The sequence below is a fragment of the Phoxinus phoxinus genome, assembly GCF_949152265.1.
Source record: "Phoxinus phoxinus genome assembly, chromosome: 25".
Taxonomy (NCBI): domain Eukaryota; kingdom Metazoa; phylum Chordata; class Actinopteri; order Cypriniformes; family Leuciscidae; genus Phoxinus; species Phoxinus phoxinus.
Window position 1 is genome coordinate 8,529,109 of NC_136900.1, and position 24,450 is coordinate 8,553,558.

Genomic DNA, 24,450 nt, shown 5'->3' on the forward strand with positions numbered 1-24,450 from the left:
CAACCATTCAAAAGTTTGGGGGTTTTGAAAGAAATTAATACTTTTATTCACCAAGGATTCGTTAAATTGATCAAAAGTGACAGTAAATACATTTTGTAATGTTACACAAATGTTTTATTTCAAATAAATGCTGTTCTTTTTCAGCTCTCTATTCATCTAAGAATCCTGAAAAAAAAAGGTTTTCCACAAAAAAAAATCAAGCAAAACAACTGTTTTCAACATTGATCATAATCAGAAATGTTTCTTGAGCTGTAAATCAGGATATTAGAGCTCTGAAGGATCATGTAAGAAATGTGAAAAAAGTACTTTTTAAAATAAATTCAAATAGAAAACAGTTATTTTATATTGTAATATTATTTTACAATATTACAGTTTTTACTTAATCAAATAAATGCAGTCTTGGTGAGCATGAGACTTCTTACGAAAAAATCTCACCGACCGCAAACATTTAGTGTTCATGACACAAATGGCTTAAAACAAAAACAAAAATATGTGCAGTTTCATGGACTAATTTTATGATTCAAGTCTATACACTTTCATAGCAACAAGAACTTTGAAAAGATTCTTCAGAAATTTCTGCTTGTTCCACGGGAAAAATAAGTTTGGAAAATGGGGGGCAGTGGCCGAAACCATGACAGAATTAGCATTTTCAGTTTTTTGTTGACTGAACAATTGACACCTTTGAACACACTACAATTCTATCATTTGTATGTAATTCTCATTTGTCATATAGCCTAAAATATGATGAAATGTGAAATAAACCCAACCACAGACTCAAAAACCCATAGACAAAAATGGGTCTTGATTTGAAGAACCTGAAGGGCTGTAAAAGATCCTGCAGCGAAACGTGCATTTCGTCCTATGAATCCTTCATGTTCAATCTTTCTTCTTAGTGGCCTTAAACTACTGAGAAATGTTTTGTTCTTTATTTCTAGTCAGTGACAGCATCGTCTAGCAATGTTCAAAAGGGTTGGACTCATCCGCACTAATGTCAAAAGCCCTGCGTTTCTTTCTTTTTTTTAAAGAAATTGTTTAACTGTCATGGCTTGAGTTTCCTTTCCGCTTCCAGCGTACTCCTGTTTTGTTCTCGTGTTTGTTTGTTTTATCATGTAACCTTGTGGGAACACATGACACGATTTCTTCCATTCGACCTGCAAAAAGATTCCAGCGGGCCGCGGCACAGCAGCGCTCCAGATTTAATCACGAGGCGTAAGTGAATTCTGCTACCGAGGAAAGTCTCAGATTTTTGCGGTCTTCTCCGTGAAATTGTTAAATGAAGAAAACGTCATTTAACACCTTGTCAGTTCCCCTGTCGACCACTGGCACTTGACCTTCTCAGCACTTGGACAAACTTTGATATGACACCCGTAGTCAAACGCCATTTTGAGTGAATCGCGGGACATTGGAGAAACACGCGAGCTAGCCACCCAGTATGCCACCTGACTGTGAGATTATTAAGACTGATGTCCCCAGCGAGGCCAATATTTTTTGTTCTACTGCAGAGCGTCGGCAATTTATCATCCAAACATCCCACAGGTTTGTGTTGTGTAGGTACTTTTGGATCTAGTCCGGCGGGTTTGATTCGGTGCCAGAGAAAACATGGCCGCCTTGCCAACAGGCCGTTTAGAGCTCGAGTTGTGAAAGCTTGTCTGAGGGTTCCAGTAAATCCTTCTTCTAGCAGGTAAGAAGTTTGGAAAGCGACGAGGCAGCTCCCCAAACCCCCCCAACACACCTCCCACCGCTGATCTCCATAAGCACAGCTTCATTTAGGTCACTATTGTTCTACGAACGGACTTGCGTGTTATTTCATTCATTTATGCTCACATTGCATCGATATAGGAAGGCACCTAGAGGACTTCTTCATGAAAAGAGTATTCACAGAAACTGTATTTAAATATTCAGCACTAGGGGCCGCAGAAAGGACACGCGTGTGTTCTCAATAAAACTATAGGTGAAACTTGTCAAAGTCAAACCTGATGTGTTCCTGAGCTCACAAAGCGTACAAAGGACCTTTCACTTGAGAAACACTTTGTATCAGCTTTTATTGCATGATATATTTCAATTTCATTTTGAATAATGTATCTAAACCTATACATCTTGGTACCATTTTACAGTCTCAAAGTATATTTAGTGTATGCAAAGTTTTCTAGATAATTTAACTTTGTTTTAAAAATAATTTATAAATACAGCAAAAACAATTATAAATTCATTAATTAGACAAAAAACAACACTTTACTTTAAATAAATTTTGAACAATACTTTTAAATATATACATAAAATAGCTATATATATATATATACAAACTTATGTTATGATGAATCAATTTGACAGTATGTATATATATATATATATAAATTTTTTTCCTATAAGTAAACAAAGTGGGTTCTATAAATATATATTGTTTAATATGTGTTTGTGTGTGTGTGTGTGTATATATATTTATTTATTTATTCTCAAAGGCAATTCAAAACTCTACTATATACACCTATATACATACATATGTACATAGCTCTGCATAATAGACAATAAAGGCAATCTCAGAGATGAAGGTGAATGCTTTCATGTTGTCGAGCAGGTGCCATCCCATGTGGTCTGTCAACATTTCAGCGGTCAGCAAACCGCCTACAAAAACATGTTTCGATTTTATCTAATCGTCTGGAGGGAAAGCCCTTCCAGTAAATGCTTGGTTAGTTTAGCCCTCCACCATCCAGCCATACATAAAATATACAAATATTTACTGCATAATGGAGGTGAATGGGAGGTGTCCTTCTAAAGACCCACACGTATCCCAGAATCCCGTGCGGCGGGGCAGATGAGTGATACGCCACGGCTAAAATGCAAGCATGAAAAAGTGCTGTGTTCGCGCTGGAACAACGGGGACCGGAAGGTGAACTGCTGAGGGGCTTCTTCAGATTTTGGGGATCATACATCATGGGTCTCAATGCCTGTTGACCTCAGTCCACTGAGCTGAAGGTGTGTGTGTGTGAGGGGAGGGGGGGTTTAGGAGAAGGCACACCAAGGCTGTGTGTGCCGCCACACAGTAAGGCCTTTTGCTGGCTGCCATGGCGATGGCGACCGCAGAATTGCCATGTTTACTTAAAAGCTAGTGCATAAGAGAACAGCAGACCACCGGCAGACGCCACCCGCCGGCACTGGGCAAGGGCTACGGCTCATCTTTGTTGAAAATGGCTCGGGAACCTGCTGCCTGCACAGGGCCAACCTAAATTTAGCAACAAACTGAAAAACCCTCCTCATTCTTAAAAAGCTGTTTAAGTTTCCAGAGCGAGAGGGTTCAGTGAGGGACAGGAATGGTCTGAGAGACTCGTTCTGTCTCGTTGCAGGTGGCGATCGAGCGCTTCGGTCCACGGGCTCGGTCAAGACTTGTGATTGTGCTTCCTGCGATGTAATATCACATAAAACATGTCAACGCGAGGTTAAACATGCAGCAGGTTCAGAATCTGACTGGCCCACTGGTTAAATTTAAAAGTGATATAAAAATAGCACCTGTTTTGTTTGCCATTATTATAGGCACATTGATTTAGAGCAGTGTGTGAATTATATAATAAGTTTCTGAGGGACCACATTTTTTGTTGTCGAAAGTCATTTTCTTTGAGCATCAACCATAATGTCAGTAGGCTTTCCCTATAGTTACCTAAACGTCACCCTATAGACACCACATGTACACGGGCCCTAGTGAGAAATACTGGTAAATCCATTCTGGCAATGAGAGATTGCAGGTAAATGGACTTGTTGATTACAACAAAGCAAAATTACAGGCATGACCACCTGCTTTGAGAGAAATTATCCACCCTCTTTGTAACGTAAGAGCAGGTGAGGCCATTGTACCTTGAATGTGTCGAGGCTTAAAGCTACACTGTGTACTTTTTTAAGTGGATTCTTAGCAAAAAAACACTTTGTTCTTTCAAAATTATATGTGCTCATTAATGTACAATTACTTAATTACTACCATGTATAATTACTACCAACTAATCAAGTATTCTCGTAAGCGTAGAATCTGCCATTTATAATACATATGAGCGAGTCGCTTGGATGGCGGAAGCCATGTTGTGCCTCCATCTTGAAAATACATTAGCCAAAGAGGGACATACCTGGAAATTCAAGCTTCGGATTTTGTGTTTTTACACTCAGTGGCACATTGACGAATGCGAGGGGGAGATTACTCGCGACTGCCGACAGATTTTAAATAATACGGCCACCGTAGGAGTTAAAGCGCCCTCGGAATGGGAGGGGCTAGAAAGTAATATTCAGTTGGTAGTCATATACAATTTTACCGCTAGATGGGAGAAAATCCTACACAGTGTAGCTTTAAAGTCTCATCTGCTTCTATTTTAGCTGTAGAAAAACTGTTATGCTGCTTGATAGTGAGAAAGTGCATTAGTGCCCGTCCTCTTTTTCAGCGGCACTGGTTCCTGAAGTTTTTTTTTCACTCATTTTTCCCATAGGGATTTTAAAGTCCCCCTGTAGTCAATAATTGTATCCCTTAAAGTCCCACTCCGATCATATTTAGAGCTATTTTTAAACATTCCCAGTGGTCTTTAAATTATGATTATGCCATTTTTAGCCAAAATCTCAAAACCTGTGCTGTTTTCTGGGACTTCGCTTCAGCAGAGCGGCAGTAGCTCATTAGCAATTCGCCTCTGCGTTGTGGGCGGAGCCGTTGGCACGGAGACGACCCTCCCTCTCCCCGTTGCTGAGAGCTCTGATCACCGATCATTATTTCACTCCGAGACGTCGCGGTAAAAAACAGCTCGACTTCGCCTCGATATTTCATCCCTCCCACAGTGATCAATAAGGACATATTTAGTATCAGTGGATTGCTCGGAATTTTGGGATTATTATGATGCTAATGTCACCGCTCTATCTAAAAAACTGACTGACTCTCTCACGAGTGATGGGCTTGACACACGAGGGGACAAACGACTGCGACAGGCGAAACTCGACGGTGAAAGTGACTTATTGTTACAGTATGTGTTCCAATTTCAGCGCCACTATCGGAGCTCTGTTCACAATGACATGCAATGGCTTGTGTGTGTGTGTATCTGACCTGCTGCTAAGTAAAATTAAACACAAAACACAACTTCAAAAAAGCCCCTGTAAAACGCATTACATTACATTATAATCTACATCGCTTTAACACAGATGAAGTTAAGTTAACAGAGAGTTAACTTTTTTAACTAACTAGCCCCGCCCAGTGGAGTTACTACGTCACAACTCCAGTCTATTGTAGACGCATTTTAGCGTCTGCTACTGATTCAGTCATTTGAATGTAGAAATACTCAGAAATACAACTTTGAGCTTATTTTTCTCAAGATATGTCCTCTAACATCAGAAAAATGCCACAAGAACATGTTAACACCAAGAAAAACATGATTTTCATCGGAGTGGGTCTTTAAAACTCATCTTTGATCAGCAAAATTACATATTTAAGCATGTTTTTCCCCGTGAGAAATAATTATTCATGCCCTAAAATAGCTTGAATGTAACTCGACACCCTTGGCTAATTTAATATACGCGGTAATATGCAAATGAGCTCCGCCTCCACTCACTCACTCAGCTCAGAGATCCACTCGTTGACGATCACACGTTGACCTGATTGGTTACAAGGAAGTTTGTGATGCTTAGGAAGTTTACAAGGAAGCACCAGCGATTTCAAACCGTGTTTTTTGGTTCACTGCTGTTTTAAGGAGAAAATACTCAGCAATGGTTTTGATGTGAATTTGCACATGGTTTGTCTTAAAGGGATAGTTCACTTTGAAATTAAATTTTGGTATGTTTTAGCTTACCTCAAGGGCATCCAAGATGTAGGTGTCTTTTTTTCCGCAGTAGTTTCAATTTTGATATTTTTAGGTCAAACCGTTCTTGTCTGACAGTCATATCATGTCCAAGTGATCTGAGGGTGCGAGCGCATCCTGGTGTGGGACGTGTGCGCAGACTGGTGCATAGATGTATACACTAGATGTCACCTTGGCTATGGCAGTTCATTGGAACGAATGTCTTTAATGCGACATCTAGTGTATACAGTGCTATGCATAAGTTTAGACACCCATGCTAAAGTTGACTAAAAAGAGGAATAAAAAATCATCTTTTGGAAATTGAACTTAATGCCTTAATTTAAAAAAATAGGAAAAATCCAACCTTTAAGGACACCAATTTTCGTTGTGAATGAATAATGTATCGTAAATAAATAAATGTTCTTCCTTAAAATACAGGGTGCATAAGTTTGGACACCCCTATGTTAAACTCCCATAGAGGCAGGCAGATTTTTATTTTTAAAGGCCAGTTACTTCATGGATCCAGGATACTCAGCATCCTGATAAAGTTCCCCTGGCCTTTGGAATTAAAATAGCCCCACATCATCACATACCCTTCACCATACCTAGAGATTGGCATGGTTTTATTTCAGTTAGCCTAACAGCTGGTTTGATTTGCATTGAGAGATGATCTTATGGAAAGTACTCCATGCCAATCTCCAGGTATAGTGAAGAGTGTGTGATGATGTGGGGCTATTTTAATTCCAGAGGCCAAGGGAACTTTATCAGGATGCTGAGTATCCTGGATCCATATAGTAACTGGCCTTTAAAAATAAAAATCTGCCTGCCTCTATGGGAGTTTAACATAGGGGTGTCCAAACTTATGCACCCTGTATTTTAAGGAAGAACATTTATTTATTTACGATACATTATTCATTCACAAAGAAAATTGGTGTCCTTAAAGGTTGGATTTTTCCTATTTTTTTAAATTAAGGCATTAAGTTCAATTTCCAAAAGATGATTTTTTATTCCTCTTTTTAGTCAACTTTAGCATGGGTGTCTAAACTTATGCATAGCACTGTATATATCTATGCACCAGTCTGCGTACACGTCACACAGAAGGAAGCGCCCGCGCCCTCAGATCACTTGGACGTGGCTGTGTTTCAAGAGGTAAAAACTATATAAATACCGTTCGTTTTCTCACACAAACCGCTCGTTTCGTGTCTTAGGCCATCAATGTGTACTTACGATGGGGAATTGTTTCATTTGGACAATGGGGAATTGTTTTAATTTGGACTCTGTGCATGCTCTTTGAGACAGTGACCATAGACCTGCATGATATGACTGTCAGACAAGAACGGTTTGACCTAAAAATATCAAAATTGAAACTACTGCGGAAAAAAAGACACCTACATCTTGGATGCCCTTGAGGTAAGCTAAAACATAGCACAATTTAATTTCAAAGTGAACTATCCCTTTAATGCAGATTAAAAACACCAAATAGACACATAAACCTCATTAAAAACTTGATTTTCAACACAGGTTAATTCGATCCTACTCAAAAGCGTTCAGTGGATTTGCTTTTGCTGGGGATCTTTTTGGTGAAAATACACACTCTAATTTGTAATATAACTTTTGAAGTGACTAAAACTCTGTTCTGTAGGTCTATATGATAAGTAGATTTAAATTGGTTTACTATTAAGACACTAAATCGATTGTTTTGGTTTCCTTTGGAAGCACCCTAATATGTGGCCAAAAATTGGCTTTCACAAAATACAGTTATACTAAGCAGTTGAGGATTATTCCTGTAATAATGGAGTATTGAAACACCCAGCCAAACTCAATTCATGTTAACTTCCCTGTGTGGGCCAGACCTGTGCATTGGGACATTAGGTGGATTTCTCTTCAGGTGCTTGGGTAATTGTGCTTGGCATAAACTGCCGGTTCTTTGTGTCGGCCCGCGTGAATAGGATCCTCAAGGTGGAATTCCTGTGCTAACATGGGGAAGTCACAATATACATGGTCATATGACCAGACGGCCCCCATGGATTGGTTCGGTGGAAAACGTCCAGCCTGTACACAGTAGGTGGGCGTGGGTGGCGACTTTGCCCTTGTGCCCACTCAAGGCCTCATAAAAACACCTGACAGTTCGTATTGCCTTTGAGTACAACCCAGTATTGACACGAGCTGACCTCCGTCAACACCAGCCAAACAAAACAGCAAAAATTCACATAATAATTGAACAAATAAATGGAGAACTTGTTTGGCACGCCGTTCATAAAGAGCTGGACTGGCAGGCTTCGGGAAAAGGAGTCTCGCTTTCTCTGTAGTGAGAGTTGACATCGAGGTGTGTGTCCTATAAGCACAGTTTGGACTGTCAACAGGGGAAATATACTGTACTAGGTTTTTCCAAGCCAGGACAAATCCATTCAGTGCCTGTGAAAAGCTGCCTCTCAATCAGCGCCACACCAAGGGCCTGATTCTAATTAGCCATGAATACAAACCTTTGAGACGCTGCTTGTTGTACGCTGGTCAAGAGTAACGTCTATGTGTCTATTCATGCTCTACACAGAGGCGGTGATACATTGTTACTACAGCATCAAAGGCCCTGTTACTTTGCAGCTGGTATTAAGATGCGTTTTGGTCGATCGGATCACACGTAGACGAGGGAGACACATTCCCGTTTACACCTGATGTTTTAATCCGTCTCTTTTGTCCACTTTTAACCACTTCTGTCATGATTTCTTCGAGGGGAGGGTCTTTGGGTGAGTAAATGTATGAACTTTTTCAGATCTTTCAATCTAATGTATGAAATAATCTCACGCAGTTTACATATGAACACGACCGGAGACGACGGAAAAACACACAGAACATCAGCTTTAGTTTCTGCTCTGACAGACACAAGACCAGCCGAACGCTGTGAGTGTGTGTTAGAAATCAGGAATGGAGAGAGAACATTGAGCTTGGTGCGTTTTTCATCTTCAAACCAAACTTGGGTCTTCAGCCGATGAAGTTTAAACCCCGTCTGGCTCGAGCTCTTCCTATAATGTTACTCATTAGATCAGTAGACGGAGAGAAGACGGTCTTTTGTGGCGGTTTGAACACATTCGATCACATGAGCGTTTACACTACGATAGCAATCCGGTCGAATGTGTTTTCAACTCTCTCTGGAAGTGTGGAAAGTTGACAAGCTCAAAACGTTTTAGACCCGTTTACTCCTGTATTTAGCGTCGTCCACTTGTGATCCGATCACCAAAACACATCTTAACACCAGGAGTAAACAGCGCCTGTGTGTCTGCAACCATATTATGATTAACTAACAAATTTGATGTGCTGTTATGTAGACTAACATTATAATTGCTAAACTAACACGATGGCATCAGCTAACATGACATTAAAAAGTTACCATACTTTAAAAAGGAGTAAACGGGGCAAAAACACTCACATCTCTTTTGTTTTTTTAATTGCAGTTGATATTGCAACTGTCTGTATGTAATTGTAATGCACAGTTAAAAAGCTCACGCTTTTGAAACATTTGATCACAAACGGTCACGCCTCAGCATTGGTTGAGTCCGTGTTGCTGTGTTGGGCTGGTCGAGATGCTCAAACAAACAGAGCAATGTTTTGAAAGCACCACAGAGCCACAGTGTTTACACTTTTATGGCAAAATCAACCTACAAATGGCTTACTTATAGTTGTCTATGCATATTAACATAGAAATACCACACACTTCACCTTTAAGAAAAGATCAGAATGTTTTCTAGATCTCTCAAAAACTTTCATAGAGAAGGAGTTTTATGTTAAAATATGGTTATAAGCCACAAACCATATGAAATTTTCAGTTTTTACATATGCTGACAGAGGTTGTGTGATGGACAGACTAAACTGCGTGCTGAAAAGTACTGCAGTCTCTCAGTCAGTACTTGGACTAGGAAAGTTTAATTTTAAGTGCAAGCTGCAAGTTTTTGCATTTTACAGCATTGATTTCCTATTGTCAACATGCAGTTAAACCCCTGCCAATGCAACGTTTATCAAACGACAATTGCATTTCAAGATAATCATATTTTGATCACTGAAACCTAATAACATGTTGACATTAGACGTGCAAAATCTGACTGACTGCCATCTTGCAGATGCTGTTACTTCAGTGTTCACAATGCATAAGCATTCTCATATTCCATCATTAAACAAAAATGTACAGTAAATACAATTCGAAGATTGTTTGATTTGGAAAACGCACACGCTTGGACAGTTTATACGTTTGAACATGTCATCACCCTGCTACAGTTTACACTGCATTCCTTTTTCAAAACCACTTTTATACACCCCGATGTTGATAATTGCCTAGTTTCTCTCAGATCCCTTTCCTGAGGGCACCACTGTTATGCTTTAAAAGACACTTTTATGTGGTGCTTGGCCGGAGGACTGTTTTCTGTATAAATGAAATACAATAAAGACAGAAAGGGTGTTTCTTAAGAGCTCAACATTTTCAAAGTTTCCCTCTCTGCTTTTCACTGGCAGAGCTCTCTTGGAAAAGCTTTAACTGAAGATTAAGCGTTAAAATCTGTGTGGTTTTGGGCACCGTAGCCATAATTCAGCTATATCCCAGAAACATAAGCGCGGGGCGAAATCACCAGCTCTCGCGACGGAGATCCAGGGTGCCCGACCTAAACCACACCGAGCTGGGATCCAGGAAGACCAGACAGTGGTCAAAAACCAACACACATCCACACCCGCACACAAGCTCATGTTCATTATGCGCGTGGAGACCGTGAACCTGAGATGAGTGGAAAGGAGCCCGGATCAGTCCAAGAGATATTTGGACAAAGAATTAAAAAAAAAGATTGATTGGAAACTCCTGAAGGGAGCCACTTTTAGTCTTTTTTCCCCCCTTTTGTTCAAAGTTTTACTCATATCACCCATTCAGTGTGTGAAAAAAAAGAGGTAAAACATTTAGTCCTGGTCCGCTTAGTGTTCACATTGGCATTTTAACACTAAACCTAAAGGCATAGGGATGTTCACAATGAATTTGATTGGTCGGCTTTTATGATGTAGCCTATAGCCTATTTTGCGACTGAACTTACCGAACATCCAAGACAATCGTATGTGTGTAGCTACATATGATGGTATTTTGTCCAGCTGAGAACTCGTGAAGAGCTTATAAAATGTCCTTTTTAGGGTCGCATCTTGTGGCATGTTCAGTTTTTGCTTCGTTTACATGTCTTTAGTCAGTGTTGCGTTCATATTTCAGTCAAGAGGTTGTTTGGAAGCGGAGTGAGACTCATCTTTACAGCGTCTCGGTCCGTGTGTTTGGTGCACCAGGGTTCAGATGGCAGCGTTCACTTATTTAAATGAACCGCATAACAGAGCAATCGCACCAGGATTCGTTTTAATCCAACCAAACATGTCTAGTGTGAATAGATAATCAATTAAAGATTAAATGACAAAAAATATATGGTGATTTTATCCATTATGAAGTGATTGCATCTTTTTTAAAGGCTTGGTCAGCTGAAAAGGAACATTATTTTAAATGCAGAGCAAGCGCTTTGACAAAAAAAAAAGAAGATTTTTCTTTAGAGTATAATGTGCAGTGTTCGCTTATAAGAAAGTAAATACGATAAATTTTGATTTCATCTTGAATTTAAGATGTTAGACTTAAGACTATTACTGGCTTCACATGTGCATTTAATCTGTGTGTACTTTACAGTGCTGTATATTTTGTACTTCTCCATGCGTGTCATACATACCACAAGACCAGATTTGTACCGGATTTGCTGCTAAATACGGTTCATTTGACCTTATGTGTCTGTCCTGTTACTGTAGAGCCTGGTCTAAGAAGGCTTATGCTGCCATCTTTAGGTAAGATGTTATGCTGTAATTCCTCTATATTGAGTTAATCTTCCTACATGATTTAGTCTTACCATGTACAGTTTTAGTCTAACGTTTGAATGTTTTTAAGGGAAAATATAACAAACGCATTGGTATTCAATAAAAAACATTAAAGATTTCACAGCAAAAAGACACGAGATGAACTACTGAAAAAAATACTAAGCCCTTTTTATAGCTAAAAAGAGTGTCAACTATCAATCAGAGGAAAACTTTTCAGCAGAGTTTATATAATTTTGATCATTTTCAGGTCTTAGAAACACAATACTGTAGGCTTTATAGGGTTTACACTCCTCCATGCTTACAAAATACCATTTAATACCATGACTTTTTAACAGTAAATCTGAATAATGACCATATTCATGTGCCATGGTATTTTTAAGATACCCCTCCCCCACTTTGTATTAGTCTTTTATTATGAAACACAATCCCCACCTACGTTTTCTGTTGAACTAAACTCATAATAATGTTTCAGTCTTATTTTTTTACAGGTCTTTCAACCGAGTTTTTCCACAGTTTATTGTAAAGAAACCTGCTGTAAATGCAAGTGTGTGTTGCAGACGGACCATATGCTGCAGCTGTCGCTGTGTCGGCCTCTTTGTTTTGGACCAGCGTCTGTCACTCTTCCGCGTCGACCAATAGGAAAACGTCTTACTTAACCCATTCGACCAATGAGCGTTGAGCTTTGTTCTACTGTGCCAGTTCTGAGGCGCGCGCGCACGATAGCCGTCGAGCTATTTCTACTTTTACCCGCCTTCGCAAAACCGCGTAATTGCGTATTTTAGCAGAGTTGTTTTTATTTACACACAAGATTCGATGTTCAAACTTCCAAAAAAATAAATTTTTGGATGTAACAGACAGCTGTGTTTGTCGTAAAACCCCTAGGAGGACATTCAAACGGAAGGCGCGAGCCGGTTTGACGGTTGTCAGCGCGAGGCATCTTTTACTTTCATTTATTCTCGTTCGGGGGCGTTACACAAGTTACCGCTTCACGTTTAAAACAGGAAAATAAGTAATTACACTTGCATTTTGTAAGTAAAACCCGTGTTTCATACTGTACTCTGGTAAAGATAATAAGCATGGCGCAATTTCACGAAGATCCCGCGCTGCTCACTAAAGAGAAACTGAAGATTGAGTTACTGGCCAATAATGTTCCTCTACCGAGCGCTGACAGCAAGAAAGACGTCTATGTTCAGCTGTATCTGAAGAACCTGACCGTGCTCAACAAGAAGAGCCCCTCTCCTCCCGCTCAGGACACTTTCTCCAGTGATGAGGAGATGACAGCGCCGCTGGTGTCCGACAGAAGCCGCTCGGGGAGGGTGAGAGCTCAAACATTAGTCTTATGAAAAGCAAAAGCATGCATTAACACCGATTAGCATGCTTGTTCATAATTATGATGGATGCTGGAGCAGATGGGAATCATTATATGTTTTTGTTTACATAATGTATGTGTGTGTACTGTGTATAATTATTTTGTATACATGCACACACATGTAATATATTTAAGAAAGATGTGTTATTTTTATATAAAATGTTTATATTTATATTAAAAATACATGATCTATACATTAAGTCTATATACAGTATATACACGCACATATTTCTTAAATGCACAATTCATGTGTGTATTTATATATTCAAAATAAACACACATATTATGTAAACACAAACTTTTAATTTGGATGAGATTAATCGTTTCACAGCCCTAAATCATATATATAATTAAAATTATGATCATGCTAATAATTAGAGATTTTACAAATGCTGGTTGTCACAATAAAATATGCATTAAGCATTTTTTAAACTGTTTTATTTGTCTCATTAAAATATTTAATATGAAAACCCCAAATTCAAAATTAGAATATTGTGTAAAGGTTTTCATAAGCTGTAAGCCATAATCATCAAAATTATAACAAATAAAGGCTTGAAATATCTCACTTTGCATGTAATGAGTCTATATAATATATTAGTTTCACCCTTTAAGTTGAATTACTGAAATAAATTAAATTTTGCACGATTTATTCTAATTTTTCAAGTTTCTCCTGTAAACTATGATGTAGGTACAAATAAAACAATGACATGTATTTTTCTTCTGATGTCAGAAAGCCACAAGAAAGACAGACAGAGTTCGGGCTGAGGAGAACGACTTTTTGGGATTGACTGATGAAGAGTTAAAGGTTCAGCTTCTGAAGTATGGAGTCAATACAGGACCAATTGTTGGTTAGTATTAAGTTTTTCCACAGCCTGATTGTGTTTGTGAATATTAATCGCCCAATATGAATGACCTATATTATGTGTAAGTTTGCATTGTATTCTCATATTTCTGATTCTGCATCTCAGCAACTACACGTAAGGTGTATGAGATGAAACTCCAGCAGTTCCTGGAGCATCCGCCGCTGGAGAACATCCTTCCTGAACCCGAGACCACAATCCCAGAGGCCGTCACCATCAAAGCAGACGGAAACCAGAACGGCAACACGCGTTCAGCTGAAGATCAGTACAGCGACAAAGAAGAAGGTAAAGCAGGCATAATCAAGTCAAGTATCCAAATATCCAGTCGTTTGTTATTTAGAGGATGGATACCCGACCCGAGCCCGACAGGTTAATTAAAAAATTCGGCCCGATCCGCACTCTAGTCTGCATATGTGCACGTTCAAGTATATCAGCTACTGATTTTAAAAACCTGAACAGATTTTAAAGCGCTAAACATCATACAATTTACTCTTTTTTTTCTTTTTCTTTTTTTTTTAACTGTGTTGTTTGTTTTGTTGTTATTGTATTGTATGGTCAGAGCAATATTGTAGCACTTTGCCCAAGATAAATTTCCCTACGGGAACAAATAAAGTTTATCCTTGTCCTTAATTGCTTACTTTATAAATGGTTGAAGAGGAAAAACCTGGCATCGTACACTAAATGACTAAGGATCACACTTTCAAGTCATTCAGAACACATCATATTAATGCAGAAACATGCGTCTCGTTGCGTGACAAATGGAAACAAAATGTGTTCTAAAATCGGTTTAAAATATCAAACATGTTTGAGCTCATCAACTGGACTGAATAAGAGTCTGAAGCTAAATAACTAGAGTCTGTGCTCATCATACACTACGCTATTTTCAGTGAAATCTGTCAACTCCATCCAGACAAGCACTTTTTCTTTATCAAACATAAACATTTACTTGTGGCAATTGAAGGCTTGCACCGTGTCCTAACCAGACGCGATGCGATAAGATTCAGCGTCAAATAATGTGTCTGTCCACACTAGAAGCGACGCGACTGCGAGATGCGTAAAAATCAATCAAAACCCACAGCCAATCAGAACAGCTTATGTGCGGAGTCTCGTGGCGAGCGCACGGCACCAGAGAGTAATCTTGACAGCAATCGCAAGAAAATTGATAAGTAGCTACATAATCAAATTCACAAATATTACACCATTTAAATATTATTCAAATACATAGGCCACTGAGTTACTAAAACATATTTGTCAAATAATACACTTGTTTGTTCACAGTTTGAACGTTCTTGTTTCCATTTGTTTAATTTCAAGATCTGAGGTGAATTATCCATTGTTGGTTTTACAGCTACAAAGCTGGGAGCACTAAATGATATTAAAAGTCACATGACACGCTTTTAACATTAAATAAAGCACATAAACAGTGCCTGAGATTATCATTGGCACACTTTGTGTTTGTTATGCCAGCGCGACGCCACAGAAAAATAGAAACCGTTTATAAAATAGAGTCGTCACGTGTCGCCGTCACGGCTGGTTAGGACAAAAGTCTGATTAACATGGAAAAGACGCCTTTTATCATGCGTAGTTAGGACATGGTGTTAAAGTTAAATATTTATGGTCATATTAAGTCTCCTTTTCACCAATTTTGCTTTGCATTTGATTGTCAGAAGTTGATCCAGTACCTGAGCCGGTTCCTGTAGTGACGAAGCCGGTCCGGAGCAGAGGAAAGACTCCAGTCACCACCAGGACCAGCAGCAGGCAGCGCTCTAAAGTAAAGGAAAAATACAGTTAGCATCACAATAGAGTCATCAGGCCTCGGATTTTGGTGCAAAATCTCTTACTATTCGAGTTTTCTTCTCTTCAGCAGGTGGTGGAGGAGACGGCATCAGCCATTGAGGAAGCATCCGTGGACGGAGGAGATATTCTGAAGGAAATCTTCCCCAATGAACCTGCCACACCAACCGGAATAATGTGAGTGTGAAGATGTGTCATCCTGAGGGAAGGAGGTTTATAGTAACATTTTTGTTACTAATAAAATAAATTTTAACTGAAACATTTTATTTTATCTAGTTGCCAAGGCAATATTTCTTATTTTAATTTATTTTAACTAGGGCTGGGCGATAAAACGATAACGATATGTATCGCGATAGACACGTAATCGATATCAATAAAAAATGAGTTCGATATAAAGTTCAATGCATTTTTATTTTCTTCTTCCTCGGAAGAAACCAGAGGTTGCATAGCAAGTTTGGTTGCATGAACAAAGGCACTCACTCTCTGGTAACCTAGCAACGTAGGGAATGACCATAGGGAGTGACACGCTAAAGGGTGTCGCACACCAGACGAGAAGCGCGAACAACTCGAGGTATCGCACTCCGGACGCGCACTTTCTCAGTTTATGGCCAGCAATATTGTTATGTTTAAGGACATTATGGAATTAAGATAATATATGTACTATGTTATGATTGTACTATACTACAATTAAATACAATCGTTGCTAAGTCTGCAGTCAGAACACTTTACGTCAGAGCGTCCGTTAACTGAATGAATTGAGAATATCACCTGAAAATCAGATAACATCAGCAATTAAATTTTCATTCAAGCAGCTGATTTCTGTAAATGAATGTAAAGCTAAATAGCACAGGGTGAAGTCAGTATACATTTTGTTAATTTGAGACAAATAAATTAAAATTTCATATTAAACTATGTAAATGGCGCTCTGTGGCGCGGCAGGATTTTGAACACGCTCCTGAGCTGTTTCTGGGCGCCGCGGACCGACGCTGAATGGCGGTGTGTGTACACCTTTTACAGTCTATGGTGTACACTCATAGAGAATAATGTGTTAGAATTTTAAATACGAGGCATTGCGCAACGTGGCGCTGGTCGTCTGCAAATTATGCAAGACTGTCGTCCCCGACTGGTAATACCACAAACTTGTTTTACCACCTTAGCCGCTCACTCTTTGGAGCACAGCCATGGTTGTGTTGACATTTATGCCTTTATAACTGAGGGGATTATAATCAGAGGAAGGTTACGTTTCAAATATATATATTTTTTAAATGTAATATATTTTTCTCCTGGTCCTTATTTTAAATAGGCAATAAAAAAAATCAATAATTATCGATATCGACCGATATGAAACACTTTTTTCAGCCATATCGCCCAGCCCTAATTTTAACTGGATATAGTAAAATTAATTACACTTTATTTTAAGGTGATGTGGTTACATTGTACTTAAATAATACAATACTCAAATAAGTAATATAAAACGGATAGTTCCAGTCCTTGATTCTGATTGGTTGAGTCGCGTTCGAAGCCGTTGTAAATTACTCAACACACACACACACCTGTGACTGCATTACATTAGTATTACTGCGCAACTGCCGTTTGTGATTCTTTGTTGCTGCATGTGTTGCTTAGCAACCTCTTTGGGACTACATTGCTAGGTGGAGGAATAAATGTGTTATAATGTTATATTTTTTGTTGCTGGTGTTTATTTTGTTAATAAAATTAATATTTTTATGGAGTAACCGTTTTATAAAAGCAATAATCCCCTTATTGCTTTAATTAACTAACTTAATTAACTTTCTGTCTATATACCCCTGACATGTTTGATTATATGTGACTTGTTTATACTTTGTACTTTTTTCTATATTTATATATATATATAAATACCGTATTTTCCGGACTATAAGTCGCTCCGGAGTATAAGTCGCATCAGTCAAAAAATGCGTCATGAAGAGGGAAAAAAGATATATAAGTCACACTGGACTATATGTAGCATTTATTTAGAAATTTATTTCACAAAATCCAAGACCAAGAACAGACATTTAATCTGGAAAGGCAAGTTATTCAGCTCCACAATAGCACACAGAACAACTGGCTGAATAGGTGTCCGGCATGTTAACGTAACACACGGTTTCTCGCAGCACTTTGGAACTAAGGCGGCCGCTTAAGCAACACACGGCTGCCACCTTAACTACGTCGTCAAAAAAATGTATATGAGCGATATCCGCCGTGTTACTCTGTCCTGTTTATAGATTCTCTGCCGAGCCCGATATTGCCCGCCGGTATACTCGGGCCGAGCCCGTGACGGCGTAGAACTAGATTTAATGGCCGAGTGCGATCGCAGGCGGTAATGCACTCACTGTGTGCGGGCTGCGGGAGAATAAAACGATTAAATAGAAATATCTATGGATAAAACATATAAAAACAAATAAATTGCTATTCATCTGTTGCAGAAAAGCAACAAGAATTACAAAAAGTACAACAAAAAGTAAATTACAAAAAGTAAAACAAAATAGAAATGATTTACAGGCCAGAGTTTCTATTTGTAACATGTTTGCAGCGTTGAGCGATGTAGCCAATCACAGACATGTGTGTTGATTTCTGGAACGCAATGGCCAATCAGAAGCATTTAAGATAGAATCCCCTTCACGGCTCAAAACGGACTTTTTGTTCAGTGCTAAATTCTGCATGCTGGCAAATCCTCTGATTATAAAAGATATTATGAAAGATTCATTATGCAGTCAGCTTCATTGATAATAACTGATGTATGAGATTGCGATGAACTCATGTCAGCTTTTAGGAATTATTAAGGGAGCACACTTTTGGCAAACCATGCACGCAGCCTGCTTGCTTTTATGTTAAATTAACAGTGGTTTGTGATGTTAATGCTTTAAAGTCGGCATGAAACGGAAGTTGAGATTATAATTTTGTCCTTGTTGTGACGTATATCCGAGTGAAACGGCTTCTGAAATTAGAAAAAAATGTAGGGCGGGGCTTGATTTCGTCCTTCGGGAATTGATTGGATCGTTGGAGGTTGGGCGTTGCAAACAAAATGGAGGCAGATTTGAATGCCAGTTTACATTCAGTTGTGGAGGATTTCTCTCCACCGGACTCCCCACTGTCACCCTCCCATAAAGGATTTTTTTATTGAGGAGCCCGGCGACGAGAACGAGGACGAGCGGCTAAATTTTCAGGCAGGAATCAGCCCATATTTATATTTAACGAGACAGACACGATAGCCGCACCCTCATCGGCTCTGGCCGCACCCTTTCGCCACGGCACGTGACCGAAAGAGAAGAGAGGTCGTTTCAAGGGGGGAGGGAAGGGTAATGTATTTGATTTGAAGATTATTAAGGGTAGATGAATTTTTTTAAAATAATTAAGTGCACAGATAAATCATTTATAATAAACACTACAATATTACATATAAAAAGAAGATTTGTCAAATTTGATTTCATGCCGACTTTAATAACAAATCATTTATCAGGAGCATTTATGCTGATGTTTATGGTGGCGACACATTAGGCTAACACAAAGTTAAGCTAAGTTACACAAAGTTAAGGTACATCTTAACTAACACATTTTCTGCGGGAAACCCTACACAATAGCATAAAGAACATATACCTGGGACGCTGAATAGGCTAAATTAACATAAGCCAGCGAGTCCAACAAGTTACCGGTAAGCAAGTTCACCAAGCTCCCGATCTCATTCCACAACACTGAATACATTGAGTTCTTCCTCGGTGTCGCTTCTGAACAACTCCGCTAACTAGAGCGCCCTCTCTCGGCTGTAGACGGTAATGCTTTCTCTTGGTTCATCTCAGTCAGTATGAAGTAATTTTGATATATAAGTCGCACCTGACTATAAGTCGCAGGACCAGCAAACCTATGAAAAAAAGTGTGACTTATAGTCCGGAAAATACGGTATGTATGTATTCGGGATGTCACGGTACCAAAATTCCAGTAGTCTGTACCAATTCTATTAATATTTTACGGTTCTCTTCTCTGTACCAATTTCGGCACAGCAAAATCTATTGGAACTATTTTTCTATTTTATTTAACTATTTGAAAAAAAACTTTTTTTATTCAATTACTTTATTATTTATGACGGTAATCATAAGTAAATAATACATATAAGCACTGCCATTTAAGGTTACATGCTGTAAAACGTAAATATTGAGAAATATTGCTTATAAAAAAAATCAAGTGAAAAATAAGCAACCTTCTATACACTTATTATTATTATTATTATTACTAGTAGCGTTTTTAATACATGGAGACGTAGCTAAATCTACTGTACAGTAGCCTAATTTAATTATTTCTGTAAATTTTTTCAAGTTATACCAAACTTTTATTTTGATGGGTTGCCGTGAAGACCTTTGAGTTTCTGTGTGTGTGTGTGTGTGTGTGTATGATATGATGACAGTTTTTCTCAAATGAAATGGTAAAATGCTCATGAAGTGACTCAGAGTGGCTCTGGAGATGAATTTCATCATATCGTGAGGCAGCAGAGACTGAAAACAGCGCGAGCGTCACTCGTGCTTCAGTGTGTGTGTGTGTGTGTGTGTGTGTGTGTGTGTGTACCCAGTACTACAGAAATGCTGGTACCGTCACATTTTCGGTACCGGTACTTTGACGACACTAGTATGTAGGGGTGGGCGATATGGCAAAAATATCATATCACGATTTTTTTCAGGAAAATCACGATTCACGATTTTATCACGATTCCTTTTCATGTTGGTTTTACTATTTTGCAAGTGACTGAGCATCACAGCCAAACTAATGTCCCTATTTTAAAAACAAAGCCTTAGGTAACAACATATAAAATAAAAAAGAATGGCAGACATTTAGGCCAAAGTGGCGAAGATAAAAAATATTTGTCATTGTCTTTGTTATTAAAAATTAAGAACAAAGATACACATACACAACTTAATATACAAATAAAAAAAAACAGTGCTTTATTTTTTCAGCTACAGGTGTATTTAACAGCATTGAAGAAAGTAATTAAATGAACAAATATGAAAATAAAACACAACATCGACTTCACTATATAAATTTTACATTGATTCTTATTAAAGCTACTATTAAAGTTCTCAGTCAAGAGTGAGTGAGATGCTCTTTGTATTTTGTTGTTTTATTAACAGGGATAGTTCTCCCAAAAAATTAAATTCTCTCAAGCCGCTTTAAACCCGAATAAGTCTCCCTCTTCTGTTGAAAATAAAAGTTATTTGGAGGAATGTGGGTAAACAAACAGTTGATGTACCCCAGTGACTTCCATAATAGTTTTTTCCTACTATGGTAATCAATGGGGACCAGCAACCGTTAGCCACACTCCTCAAAATATCTTCTTTTGTGTTCAGCACAAGAAATAAATTAATACAGGTTTGGAACAACATTAGAGAGTGAGTAAATAATGACAGAATTTTTATTTTTGGGTAACTGTCCCTTTAAGGACAAGCGGATGCATGTTTACTATTAGGGCTACTGTCACTTTAAGATCTGCGCGCAACGAGTCTACACGCATTTGACAAGGCAGATTTTTTCGTCATTTTTTCTATTGTTCTTTCACTTTAGACATAACCAACTTTGTTTATGTAAACCTTGTGTGTATTTGACAGTATTAGCGCAATAAGATAACTTAGTTCAGTAACGGGTGCTGTTAGACAGGCTTTTAGTGCATGTGCGCGTCGGGTCTATTGCGCTCAGAAAAGCGCTCGTTAGAACAGCGCATCAGCAGCGAATGGCATGTTTAACCGGCAAGGCTTTAAAGCACATGCAAATAATTAATTTTTATGAACTACAGTGTCCCGTTCCTCTGCATTTCACGTGGATATACGTCGTGCTGTACAGTATGTTGAGACGGAGGCGCCAGAAATGCAAACTGATAAAATGGACGATCCTACGATATTTCTTCAAAAGCAGATCGTGGAGACATTTTAATCGTCCACGATCAAAAATCGTAATATCGCACACCCCTACTAGTATGTATATATAAAAGTTTATATGCAATCAGTGCTTTAATTGAACCCACATTTATGTTTTCCATCCGATCAGGGCCACATGTCGGAGGCCGATCCACGGTGCGGCCGGGCGTCCAGTGAAGCCGCTGAACCTCTGGTCCGAGGAGTCGCTCCTTCAGCAGAACACTTACACCGCGACTAAATCCTCCGTCACAGACGTTCGCAGTGCAGCACCCGCCGCTCGTCCCACTCCTCGCCGCTGGTTCTCTTTCTGGCTGAAGCTTCTGGTGTTCATCGCACTGGCTGCGTCTCTGTACTACGCCTTCCAGAACGTCACCACCGATCAGATCGACTCCTGCCAGTTCTATGTCCAGGACAATCTGATCACACCCATCATCAATTACATTAACCTGGTGTACCAATCAGGAGGTGGCGACAGCAAGTGAGCGGCAAATCCGCCGAGTCGCTTCAGCATGCATCTACCGTCAGACTGATTTTCTAGTCCTTTAAGGAGCAACGCATCGGCAGGGTTTGGGGAGGGGGGGGATTGTGGTTATTGCAGTTTGACCTAGCAGTCACATCTGAATAGACTTGTGTTTCAAGTAGTCTTTAAACTGTGTGTTTTGATCTTGCTTTGTGATTTTACGGTTTTTGTAGCATTCGAGACGACGTAGACAAGTGTAGTGTTCATTCATGATCGCTAGCAGTGAATCATTCGCCGTTCAGAATCACACAACGAGAGTTTAGGACTCGCCTGCGTGTTCCTTCAAGTGCCAAGACGCGGCCAACACAAGCACAATTCGGTTTCACACACACATCACGGCTGGAAGGAAAAAGCCTCAAGCTGAATGTCTGCAACAACAACAACAAAAAATATCTAAGTTATCCTGAATAAACCTGGTGAAGATTATTTTTAGCGTGACTGAATCTGACATTAGGAAGTGTTGCTAATGAGACCAGAGTGAGAAAATTGTGTTCTTGCATAGTAGGGTGAATCTCACAAGGAAATATCTTGGTCATATTTCACCACAAATCAAAAGATATCAATATGTATATTGCGTAATGAAAAAAAACACATCTTATTGTCATTACCATAAGGTGAAAAATCTCATTTTCATTATTATAGTGCAAAAAATTATAATTTGTGTTACTGTTATAGTGGAAAAATACTGTTATACAATTTTTTTTTAATTAGTATAATATTATTTTTAATTAATTTATATATTAATAATTCATGTCTGGACATTTTTACTTAAAATTAGCATAAATTTAATTCAGTTTGAGTACAGCCACAATGTGTGTACTTAAAATAGACAAATATTGTTGATTTTGTGGTGAAATATGACTAATATAGTATGCTTGACGGTTTTCGTGAGATTCATCCCGTAGCTTTTGTTTAAATGATTTGTAGCACTGACATGGTCAAGCTAACTGAACTACCAGCTCAGATAATGTCTGGTTTTAGAACTAGACTTTTTAGATTGATATTAGTTTATTTTTATCCAGAGCTTGAAAGAAAATGTGATCTTATATTAAATTCTCGTGTAGTTAACAACGCTTCACTTCTGGTAAGAGGCAGTTTATTTTTTTTTAGGTACCGTAATGGTGGCTTGTTAAATGTTTGTGATGTTTTCATAATGTGATGTGGCATTGTAGCCGATATTAAAACCCATAATGAGAATCGAGTCCGCCGACACTTGCCTGCTCTTGACTGTAATCAGACGTCTGTGATTCATCTGACTAAACTGAATTCATTTCTTATCTGTGATTTTTAAAAACAAAGCTATTGTCCTCTGGACATATGTACTTGAGTATATATTAATTTCATTCAAAACAATACATTTGTGATGCATCTTAATTTGCAGGGGTTTGTTGTTTTTATATTTTGCTACTCAATTTAATCACGTTTTAACTGCAATATTTTTCTAACGTCTTCTCTAAAATGAAAAACTTTTTTTAAAATGCAGTGGGTTACTTTTAAATAAATGTACATATACCGACTCCACTAACCACTAACTAACATCTTAGTTTTGTACTGCTGTGTCAAATGCAGTGAATGGTATACAAGTCCAATGTGCACTTTGTATTTAGGCAGCTATTTGTGGAAAACTGGGCATATGGAATGATTTGAATATTTATCCTTGATTCAATACAAAACTGGTGTGAAATAAAAGAAAACCATTGAGATTCCAGAGGTGACCCTTCCTTGTATATTTACAGCAAGGTCAGTTCAGTGACTGACACACACACACACACACGACATTCCAGCAATTAAACCAGGAATGTTTTACAGGAGGTTTGACCTTTAGACACATCATTGCACACAGGAACAACTAGCAAACCATATAATCAATATTTTTTTTATTATATACAAGTACAAAATATATTTTTGCAATAATTAGCTGTTGCACAAGAATAATGTACATAAATGTGTCTCAAATATACACTAGAAAGACATCAGACGGTGACTTTGAGATGAACGGGATCTCTTGCGTAATGTTCTCCGCAAAAGCCCCGCCCCTCATGTCTGACCTGTCTGGTCGAGCCAATCCTACTATGGCGAAGGCTTGGCTCATGAATATTAATTATGTAATGTGCCGTTATCCAGTTGGTCTGTCTGATTGGCTAAAACGCAGGTAGGTAATCTTTGGTGTTTCATTATATTGGGGGGGGGGGGGGGGGACATGTAAAAAGGTGATAAACTACTCAAAACAAAAAGTAAAATGTGTCAAGTGTCAATCATATTAATAATACACGCTCTAATAGCTTTTTTGCTTTTACATTTTTTGCTGAACATTACAGTTGTGTTTAAA

At 38.6% G+C, this 24,450-nt stretch overlaps 1 protein-coding gene across 2 annotated transcripts; it reads left to right on the forward strand.

The window, feature by feature from the left end:
* Positions 1 to 12,291: 12,291 nt before the first annotated feature.
* tmpob (thymopoietin b) lies at positions 12,292 to 23,829 on the forward strand. Of its 2 annotated transcripts, none has more exons than XM_079604419.1 (6): positions 12,292 to 12,976; positions 13,760 to 13,877; positions 13,998 to 14,174; positions 15,557 to 15,660; positions 15,757 to 15,860; positions 21,732 to 23,829. In XM_079604419.1, exons 1-6 carry the CDS (start codon positions 12,737 to 12,739, stop codon positions 22,081 to 22,083), a joined length of 1,095 nt encoding a protein of 364 aa, XP_079460545.1. In that variant the 5' UTR covers positions 12,292 to 12,736; the 3' UTR covers positions 22,084 to 23,829. The 2 variants fall into 2 exon arrangements, with proteins under 2 accessions (XP_079460545.1, XP_079460544.1); XM_079604418.1 differs by having other exon boundaries at positions 12,295 to 12,976; positions 15,754 to 15,860.
* The last annotated feature ends 621 nt before the right edge of the window (positions 23,830 to 24,450 follow it).